Source organism: Hydra vulgaris, chromosome 09 (genome assembly GCF_038396675.1).
Source record: "Hydra vulgaris chromosome 09, alternate assembly HydraT2T_AEP".
NCBI classification, from domain to species: Eukaryota; Metazoa; Cnidaria; class Hydrozoa; order Anthoathecata; family Hydridae; genus Hydra; species Hydra vulgaris.
In genome coordinates, this window is record NC_088928.1 from 30522344 (window position 1) to 30534052 (window position 11709).

The following is an 11709-nucleotide window of genomic DNA, read 5'->3' on the forward strand; positions in this document are numbered from 1 at the left end:
ATAAAGATAAAGTTGTTTATTATCTTTTTTGGTTCTTGTCAGTTTTTTTGTAAATAATTTTTTTTTTTTTGATAATTTATTTTTCTAAAGATTACTTTTTGAATTTCATATTTTTAACAAAAGTTTAAAAAAAAAAAATGTTTATGTAGAAAATGCATCAAACGTTCAACCAATAACGAATATGCCGTGAAGATTATGACAAAACGGTGAGTTCACAAGATGTACTAATACCATAAAAATATTACAATAATTACATGTTTTTTCAAAGTTTTATCAATAAAACTTAAGAAAAGACTTTAATACTTTGCCATTATTAAAATTCAATACATACAATTCAATAATATATTTATTGTTATTTAGTTTGTTTGTTTTTTTAATATATGTTTTTTTGAGTTAAAAGTAAGAGAATAAATGAAAGCTTAAAAGGTGGTAAATTAAAAACTAAAAAGCAAAAGAAATAGATTACAAACACTTGAACATCCTTTTGAAATATTAAAGTCTACTGAATTGACAATTTAAAAAGGATCAGATTCAAGACTAGCTGTCTGTTCTAAGCAATCAAAAAGTTATGACTTTTTTTTAAAACTAAAATTTTAAAGCTGCTTTAAAATATAAATATATGAAATATCAAATATTTAAATAAATGAAATCATCTTAAGAGAACACCGCAAGAAACTTTACTAACAGCTTAAAACAAAACAACTGAGTTACTTGCACTGAATACACAGCTGCACTTTCATTAGGAGATAACAAGAAAAGTTGCATGACTACAAGGAGGCACAAGTAAAAATCCATGAATAGAGTCAAAATGTCTAGCATTTATCATCCTAGGCATAAAACAATGTAACACAGATTTACACCTGTGCCAGCCTAATAAATGAAAATGTGGTGTAATGCTAGTTAATAGAAGTTTTCAGCTTACTCCTACTCTAAATCTGTGCCTCAGGCGCCTTCTATAGGGTGTTACCTGGATACATTTAACATTTGTCCAAGTTAAGTTTTTTTGATAAACACCATCTCTAGCCTTTACTCAACCATGAGCCGTAAGGCCAGAGTTAACTTCATCTAGCTTTTGCCTAGAAAAGCCTATTATCAATGCAGCAGGACACAGAGCAGGTTATATTGGATTATATGTTACTAGTAGCAGGGTGATCATGATCTGAGACTTGACTTACTTATGGCAAAAATTTCAATAGGTGTGATGAGGCATACTCAGGATATTATTAGCCAAATCAATTTTTAATGCAGCTGGTTAGTGGTCACTGAACTTATGTTTTATTTATTATCAGGGATTATCTTTTTCTGGATGTTTACCATAATTTTTTATTTTGATTAGTGGACTAAAATTACATATTCCTTTTGCTTTGTAAATACACCACAAAAAATTTGAAGAACATTGGACAATATTTAGAACTGCCTCATCGACCTCGAAATTTCAGCATTTTTAGTAATTTTTAAAAATATTCCAAAAAATTAAAGTTTTTTCATTAACGTAAAAAATATGCAACAAATTTTTTATCATTACAGTAAATTAAAAAGAAAGTTTTATTTTAACAATTTTGCATTAAAACTGTTCGGTTTTCACTGTTTGTACTATGTGTTCAGTTAACTGTTGAGTTACAACCAACATCTGAAAGTAATGTTGATTTCTTTGGATTTGGAAATCTTAGCTAGTGACTTTCCACCATTTGAAACAAATATTGTTTTTGCTCTTCTTGTTTTGTTATTGTAGAATTAAATGCACAGAGCAATTCCTCTTTCTGCACTATCATTGACAAAATTTAGTGCTTTAATGGTTTTCTTTGCGGCCTGATAATTGGAATATCTGACCACTTCTCAACATCCTTCTTCAGAAAAGACATGTCTAACTGTAAGGCATCAAAAAAAAAACGTAAAGATGGTCCAATGAAATACACCAGAGGTTTTGCACTCAGATCTTCAGTTCCAGTGTATTGAATCGATCGACAATCGAGTTCTTGATTGTCTGCAATCTGATCTTGCAATTTTGCTACCATAAGTTTTTTCGTCATAACAGACGCCAGGTCAGAAAACAGTCCGAGCGGTGTTAGTTCTTCTCCAAGATACCATAAATGGCAACCCACTGCTTTTAATGCAGATGTTGAAATAACTTTTGATGTTGAACTGTACTTTGTTGATGCTTTTATGAAATTTAAATCGTTGAATGGAGCATCGCATGAGTATGAACAGGTTATCCATGTTTTTTTACATAGAACAACAAACAAACCAAGTTCCATAATAGCAACAAACAAAACAAATTCCAACATAAGAACAACAAACAAACCATATTCCAAGCACCCTGAACTTTTATGTTTGGTGAGCTTAGATTGAGTTTGAAATAAGAAAATCTTTAAAACATAAATTATTTTTGACATCCACCTCTTGTGGTGAAAAGCACCAGGAACTCGGAACCGTATGCCTTGAGGTGGAATATCTCCAAGAAAAATCAAAGTAAGTTCCAAAAGTTCATGATAATCTTCTCTGGATAAATTTCTTGCTTTTCCATTGAACACCCCTAAAATAAAATCAACTAACTCTCTCTTTAATTCTTTAAGTTCTTCATTTGAGCGATGGTTTGTGCATGCTGTATATGTTTCTTGGTCTATGTTTGGCCAATATTCCTGAAATCGACGAAACAACAACACATTTAGACCAGAGGATCGACCAAAAACTGCCTTGTAGTGTTAAAAGAAATTGCAACTATTTGATTTTGCAATTTCCAATCAGAAATGGTAATCATTTTTGCATTTGCTATAAGCTCACCAGTCCCTTGTGTCACTTTAGAAATTGCCAAAAGTTTTTCTGTTCCTAATCCTGAAACTAGAGTTGCTTGACAATCAACTTTTTTGGGCCCACCTGAAATTACTGGCAAAAGTTTTCCATCAATATGAATAACCAAAGGTACCTCCGAACTAAAGGCTGCCTTAATGTTGGCATAATGTTGAAAACAATGCTTCATTTGGCTTCTAATGCTACTACGAGATATTGGTAGTTTTGATATATCACCGTCACCATACGTTTGAATGGCTGCTGTTAAGATATATGCTGCTTTTCTGTCATTTACATTTGTATGATCAAGCAGATTCCTTTGCATGTTTAGAAGTTGATGGAGATCTCCTGACATTGTTCCTCTACAAAATTGTTATGTTGTTGAACCATATAGTCTTCATCTCTAGATATAGTATTGTCTGCTTCGCTTGAACTATCTGGTGATGACAATAATTCTTTTTCTATTTTCAGATATTCTTTAGATTTTTGCTTTCTCTCCTCTTTTTTGATACAACGTTGAACTTCCTTTTTGATTCTTTACTTTCTTCTTTTTTTGCCAAATTTCTATATACACGTCCCATGGCATATTTTCTTTCTGAATGTTGATCTGCAAGAAATGTTTGATCTTTTATTTTTATCAGCTTCAATGCATTGTGGTGAGCAATATCCAAAAGACAATTTACTGAGTTCAAAAAATCTTTTTCTTTTACCTGCTGTGCTGGCCCACCATGACTCTTGTTCTTTGAAATATTTCTGTATCTTTCCAATAAAGTTTCAGTTTTAGGAACAATACTTCTATTTCAGCAGTTGGAACTCTAGCTTTGGCCAGATCTCACACTACTACAGTTTTTATGGCATCTTTTAGAGTTTGACTTTTCTTTTTATGATGGAAAAAATATATTCTTAAAACTTCTAAACTTGTGGGCAAAACTCTACTACTAAAATATGGTTCTGGTTCCCCAATCAAATAAATGTAAGTTTTGGATATTGTTTCAGCCATTATTGCTGTCTGCCAATCACCGCTTGGTTTACATTAGTTCTATAATCTAATCTTTGGTAACTATAAGTAAGTAAATAAAAAATGTTTTTCATTATTTCATTTATTTTACATTTATTTTAACATTGCTGTCTGCAGTCAAGATTCTACCTTTTTTTTTTTTTTTTTTTTGTGATCTATGATCTTTGGTAACTAATAAGTAAGTAAATACTAAATACAAATTCTTTGCAGGTAATAATAGTAATTACTAATTAGCTCTTGAAAATAGGTACAAAATAAATATATTTTAAAAGCCCAAAAATGAAAAATCTGCAAAATTTAGGTCCCATGAGGCAGTTCTAAATATTTTCTGATTTCAATAATATATCATAGTTTTGTTTTATAGGTTAAAAGGAACATAAATATCAAAATGCCTCTGTAATTGGTTGGCTTAAATTTTTTGTCTACAGAAGCTGAACCGCCCTAGAATATATATATATATATATATATATATATATATATATATATATATATATATATATATATATATATATATATATATATATATATATATATATATATATATATATATATATATATATATATATATATATATATATATATATATATATATATATATATATATATATATCATCAAAGCACATCAAAGAAAGTCTTATGTAGTTTTTAAACTTAAAGTCCATTTAGTAAAAACTTCATTGTTACTCCTAAGACTAGAATTGAAAAAATGTTAATTTTAAATTTTAAGTATTATCATGTATATATTAACAATTTTATTGTATAAAGGATATTCTACATATTTTTATCAACTTACTCCTGAAAAAGCTCCAATGGGCAGGAGTAAATGATCAAGATAAAGAGAATTGCAACAATCCTTGGAGAGGAGGCATTAAAATGATTTTTTTTTTTTTTTTAATGTGTGAATAAATACATTTAAGTATAGCAGTCAGTATATTATCTATATTAGATATAAAAATTCTTTATTTAATGAATCAGATGAAAACATTTTAGACATTTTAGAGAATCTTTATGTTGCCTCAATTTAGATATTATTAAAATTCATGCAGAATAAAATTAATTAGATCCGAGTATACGCAACAAAACAGAAAAATCCAATTACAAAAGAGTTGGAAGGACCATGTCAGCATTGTAACAAAATAATAAAATGCTTAGGAAATTCTACAATTACCTTAAAAAATCACTTAAAAAGTCACAGACTTTGTTTTGATAAGGCAACAGAATCAATCATACTAACAGATGAGAGAGCAAGCGAGAAGAGACAAAAAACTGTTGACTTCTTTGTGCAAAAGAAGCTTCGAAATATTGTTTCTGATTTAGCTACTGATGGCATTTTAGTTCGAGCTATAACCAGAAATAAATACATTCGCCAGTCAATAGCTCGAGATGGATTTAAACTCCCCTCTAACGAAAGTGATGTAATAAAACTTTAGCACAAAGATCTTGATGAAAAGCAAAAAAAAAAAAAAAAATGATTGACTTCATAAAATTAAAAGTAGCCAATAAAGTGAAATATAGCATGACTGTTGATGAGGTTACTACTTTAAGAGGGTGAAGATATTATGGAGTTAATACTCATGATAAAACTGACAATATCATGTATAAAATAAGATTAATTTGAATTTTGGGTTCATGCAGTATGCTTGATATGGTTGAAATAATGAAACAACATAATGAAACTAAATGTGTTTGGAGTATCGATGCAAAAAGATTTGGTTGCATCTACTCAGGATGAAGCATCTGTAAACAAGAAGTATATTGAAAATTTAGATGTTATTGGTCAATTTTATCTTATTCATGGTATACATCTTGGAGTATGTGACACACTTTGTATGAAAAAATATGAATACTGAAGATTTAAAACCCCTGTGATGACAGTAAGAATAAAAATGATTCTTTTGACGAAGACATCAATTTTGAATTTATAAATGATGATTGCGAAGATTATATTGACTACAATAATTTACTTAAGAACTCACGCAAACTGATAAAATACACCAAACTGTCAAGTGTTTGAAATCAAGTTTTCAATCAAAAGTCAAGGTTCTACTTGGAAAAGTAATTGAACTTCATCTTAATGTAAAAACTCATTGGAACACGATACCAATAATGCTTGAGCCATTGATAATGACAGAGGCGACAATTCAAGAAACTTTATTAGAATTCAAGGCCAATATAAGTTTAGCCAATAATGTAGACTTTGATGCCTTGAAAGGTTTATAATAATAAAGGGAAGGGTGCGAATTCCAAAGACAGTAAAACAGCTGTTAACAGCTGATTTTGAAAATTATAAAACAGTAAAACTGCTCTTTCTTAAAAACCACTGTTTTTCAGAAACCCTAAATGAGACCTTGTCTTTTTTTGTAAAAGAAACGACTGCCATACTATTTTTTTAAATTAAATTTTTCTTAGCCTCGGTCATGCGATAAAATGCCATTTTTTGTGTGGTCACATTTACTAACAAATGTTATGACCTGCTATGCAGGTCATAACATTAGTTAGTGAGTTATTTGAAATACTAATTGCTAGTTACTCTTTAAAATCTTTAATTAAATTTATTATTTAAAAAATAAAAATCTTAATGTTTGTTACTTTGATTCTTAAGAAAATGATTCTAGTTTTAATGACTGCGTAACAATTTAAAAAAGTTTTTCCAATAACAACTTTAGTGAATCTGAAAGTGATAATCAAAATGATTTCAAACCCCAAATATGTGAAAGAGATTATATAAATGTGACTTTACAAATGATTAGAAAAATGGTTTAGTTTTTTAAACTTTCGCCAAAAAGAATTTCCATTTTACAAGGCTATGTAGGACCAGATGGAACAATGTGATAATGGTTGAAAGATTTTTAAAAGTTGAACTTACTGGGCAACTGCAGTAAAAAAAGCATTAAATGGCTTGAACTGTCTAGAGCTGTTTAATTATATTTATGTTTTTTTTTTTTTGAAAAACATTTTGAAAGCTCTTCAACCAATTAAAATATCTGTAGAGGCATTAGGTAAACGTGATGCAAGTTTACTAACTGCTGATTTAATTTTAAAATTTTATTTGATTATAATGATGCTTGATAATAATGATGCAATTTCAAAGGAGATGCTGCTAACTCTGTCTCCACGTTAAAGTGCAAAGAAATCAAAATCTTGATAATTTAAAAAAGCTGCTGGATGCCCTAACTTGCATTCAACCAACCTAAATAGAAAGCGAGAGAGTATTTTTATTGTTGTCTAATTTTTGTACAAAACAAAGATCATTACTTTGTAATGATCTTTGTTTTGTACAAGTGACACATCTCTATAATGCCTAACAATTTTAAAAAGTTTTTCCTAACCAAATAAGTTCAAAAAATGTTTACTTATAAAATGTAATCCCGGGAAATACATTTTGAATTCCTGTTTCACGGGGAAAAAAATGTCGCAAATGGATACCTTCTACTTAAAGTTAAAAAAAATCTATTTTTTATATATTCTTCTAGTTAATATTGAAATCATTTTTGTATAATGTTATAGCTTTGATCATTCTTGTGAAGTTCAGTCATTAAGACTTTGCCAGAACCATCCAAATGTTGTTCAGCTTCATGAAATACATGAAGATGAGGTATATTCTTTTTTTAACTTTATTTTATGTTAAAAAATTTCATATATTTTTTGGTGTTAAATTTTATGGTTAGAGCAAGTTATATTAAGTTGTACTACAGAATTGTGATTGTTTTTTTCACCTTTTTTCCCATTTTTTTTTATTACTATTATTATTTTTATTATTGTTATTTTTTCTTTCTTTTTTTTCTCTCTTTTAAACAACAACTACCATGATTGCAAGTGAACCCATTTCTTTTCTTTCTCTCTTTAAAACAACAATTACAATGATTGCAAGTGAGCCTTCATTACTTTTCTTTTTTTTAAACAACAACTACCATGATTGCAAGTGAGCCTTCATTACTTTTTTTATCTACACTCAATCACAATCTTCTGTGTCAAAAATCTAATCTAATCCCAATACAATCTTGCTTGTAAAAAAATTAGCAAAGTTCATCCTTTGAAATTTAATTTTCATTTCATTAAACAAAGTTACATCAAAGTTACAGTATTTAACTAATGTGTTAAACAGCATGGAAGCTATAACTGTCTAGAATTGACACATAATTTAATTCAAACTTGGCTTAAATTATGTTTCAAACATAGTTAGTCCCAGAATCAAAACAATTTTTTTTTTTAAGTTAATTCAAGTACATTACTGTAACTGTTTGTTCATGCTTAAGAAACTTTAATTCATCTAGTTTTTTTTCTTTCTCAAACATCTTTGGAATTTTCTTTTATGTTTTCTTGACTCACCAGTTTTCAGACTTGTAGTTTGTATTGTAGTGGTATTAGTTGAGCCATTTTATTTAACTCTTTTATTTATATAGTTTATTAAATTAAAGAATATTTGCTTGATGCTTCAATTACAAAATGTGATTGAAGTATCAAGCAATTGCATGGAGATGGTTTTTCAATTGTGGATTCTTGAATCATTGAAATTGTTATTTTTCTGATTTAGCTATAGTATAACAGTATGTAAAAATATAAGAAATTAGATCTTATTTAATTTCTGATGTATATTTTTTCTTTTCATCATTTTTATTGCTTTTTCATTATATTCCATTTTGTTTGAAAATTCTTAAAATTATCAAGATTTTTATGATTTGATATTTACATAGTTAAATTCATTATTTGTTTTGCTGAACCTAACAACACTATTGTCGGACTCCATAGTCTAAGACCATTGAATGTCTTTTCTACAAATGATACGGTACATTGATCCGGCACTTTATTACCTAAGATCTTATTTTTCCCGCTGGATTCTATATCTGATTTTTTATGTTTAGAGTACATTCTTGTGTACTATCCAGATCTTTATATTTCCTATGTGTCTATAAGCATAATCAGTTGATTATGATCCACCTTATATAAGTAATTACATACAAACAGCTAAATATAATATAACCATTATGTGAAAATTTAAAAAATAAGATCTTATTTAATTTCTGTCGATGTGTTACAAGTTAAAAACAATCTCATTGTATTAACAACATTAGAGGTGTACCAGGTCGGAAATTTTGAATTCTGACCGGAATGAGAATTATGCTTATGTAATTTTTTACCTTCAAGATCGAAAGTGAAAGCCTGCACCTCAGCATCGTGGCTACATAATATATATTTATACCCAGTAATGTATGTATGTATATATATATATATATATATATATATATATATATATATATATATATATATATATATATATATTATATATATATATATAACCTATTTCATTAATTTGATTCTGGTTTCATTTAAATCTAATATGTTGTTTTTATTTCTTTCTAATAATTTTATTTACTGAAAGTAACCTGCATAATATTTATACTTAAAGTTATTTCTTTGTTTTCTATTTTTCCATTAAGGTTAAAATTGAAATATTTACTATAAATTAGGCATCCTATACTTTTTAATTGTTTAAAATTTAAGTACCATTTAAAATGAGACAGGCAGATAACATTTTTGATAAAAAAAAAGAGCTGGTTTGTTGCCCAAAACTCGATAGCAACTCTTTTTACACTACAATAATTCCAAACTTCTAGTAATCCTTACATAATTGATTACTGCAAATAAAATTACATTGTGTTTGTTGAGAATTTTGTATTTTTTACCTAGGTTTTCCTATAGTTCTTCATTGTCCTGTAGGACAACGGTTTTTTGATTTTAATTTACACACTTTGTGCCACATATCTTTAAAAAAAGGTAAAAAATAAGTTTTGATTGTAATTCCGGCTGAAATATTGTAATTCCGGTTCGAACTGGAATGGCCTAAAAACCACAAATTCCGGTCAGAATTCTGGTACATCCCTAAACAACATAGACTTATTGAACTAAAAATTTCTTTGAAAATGTCTGTTAAACATATAATAATGGAAATTAGGCTTTTTTGATAAAAATTTTGAATAATATTTGTTTTAAATATTTTTTTAAAATTACAAAAAGTTTTATACTTCAGAAGTGTATAATTAATTTTAAATAAATTTAGTTTCATATTTATTTGGTAATGGAGTTTCTGAGAGGAGGGGAGCTTCTTGATCGTATTAAAAAGAAAACAACCTTTTCTGAAAGTGAAGCATGCTCTATAATGCGTAAACTTGTATCTGTTGTAAGTTTCATGCACAATGTTGGTGTTGTGCATAGAGATTTGAAGCCAGAGGTTAACCTCTTTTTTTACTTTTATTATAAATTACTCAAAGTTAGTAAATTAAAAGTTTTTATATGCTTTTATTTTAGAATATATTATTTGCTGATTCTTCTGATCCAGCTGAATTAAAACTTGTAGATTTTGGGTTTGCACGAATTCATGGAAACAATCCACTACAAACACCATGTTTTACGCTAACATATGCTGCTCCAGAAATTCTACGTAATGCTACAAGTAATCAGACAGCTACATACGATAACTCTGTTGATATTTGGAGTCTTGGAGTAATTTTGGTGATTAATAAAAAATTTTGTTAATTTTTTTTTTTTTTTAATCTAATTGATTTATCTAAATGAATATTTTATTTTAGTATACTATGTTATCAGGAAAAGTTCCTTTTCAACCAAAGAATTACACAAATAAATCAGTAATTTCAATGATCAAAAGTATTATGTCTGGTAATATTTGTTTTGATAGTTATGAGTGGCATGGTGTTTCAACATCTGCAAAACATTTAATAAAAGGTATTAAAATAAGTTGTAATTTTTGTAATTAGAATTATTATAAATAATAAGTAATTTATGTTGTAATTAAAATTTACTGCTCCTTTGTAAATAGTAATTGATTTGTTGTAGTTAAAACTTATTGTTTCTTTGTAAATAATAGCTAATTTATGTTGTAGTTTTTCTTTATTTTGTGAAGGGCTTCTCATGGTTGATCCAAGTAAAAGATTAACAATTAATGACATTCTTCAGCATGAATGGTTAACAAGGCGTGTTGATGTTCCATCTACACCATTATTGACTCCAGGAGTTTTAGGAAGTTCAAGAAATCAAATTGAAAAAGCGTTTAAAGTTGCGCTTAATGCTTTCCACAAAGTCCACACTGTGACACTAATGGATGTTGCTAGTGCACCCCTAGCAAAGCGAAGAAGATTAAAGCACTCTAATGAAAATAGTTCTCCAGGTAGTTCTTCTGGTTCCGATAAAGAAAGATCACTTGACGATATTCCAATTTGTATGAACAAAGAAATATCTTGTAAAAGAAAAATACAACAGCATGAAAGCTCATGTAAAAAAGCAAAACAAGAAATTAATGAAAATTTACATCATAAGTTTGAAGAAGAATCTCTAATTGTTTTCTCAACTAGTGATAGTAAAACTGCATACAATTTTTCTGATGAAACAGAAAATTTTCAGTCACAATATAGTCATTCTTCTGATTTTCATTTATAATAAAGTTTATTCTTTTTTAAAAAAGTTGAATAATTGTTTAAATTAAATTTTTTTATTTTTTTCAGTTTTATATATGAATATGTGCGCAGTTTTTGAATTTTTGTTTTTGTTTTATTGTAAACTGTTTTTAAGTTTTCGCATTTCTGATAATTTTTTAAATTATTTTATATGTTTTGTAAATTGTTTATTTAATATGCACTTTATTTTAAAGACTTTTTAAAGATGTAATAATAGAGATATATTTTAATAATCAGTTTTTTACTGGTAGCAAGTGGTTTACTAATAAAATTCAAATACAAAAAGTAAAATTTCAATAAATACAAAATAAAGGTTTATTCCCTAAATAATTTGGTATATATATTTCATTTTTTTTTTTTTTTTTTATGTTTATAAACATAAATAAAAAGTTAATAAAGTTAATGAAAATTTGTACATTTTACCGGTTAAAAAAA

The 11709-nt window shown here is 27.7% G+C and overlaps 1 protein-coding gene across 1 annotated transcript in view; it reads left to right on the top strand.

Moving 5' to 3' along the window:
• Nucleotides 1-11525, top strand: part of LOC100213368 (ribosomal protein S6 kinase alpha-5) — an 83226-nt gene extending 71701 nt beyond the window's left edge. The window contains exons 12-17 of the mRNA XM_065805287.1: nt 150-206; nt 7313-7400; nt 9864-10034; nt 10112-10315; nt 10393-10546; nt 10725-11525. Of these exons, the coding sequence (XP_065661359.1) occupies nt 150-206; nt 7313-7400; nt 9864-10034; nt 10112-10315; nt 10393-10546; nt 10725-11257 (1207 nt within the window). The 3' untranslated portion in view covers nt 11258-11525. The remainder of the gene's footprint in view (nt 1-149; nt 207-7312; nt 7401-9863; nt 10035-10111; nt 10316-10392; nt 10547-10724) is intronic.
• The last annotated feature ends 184 nt before the right edge of the window (nt 11526-11709 follow it).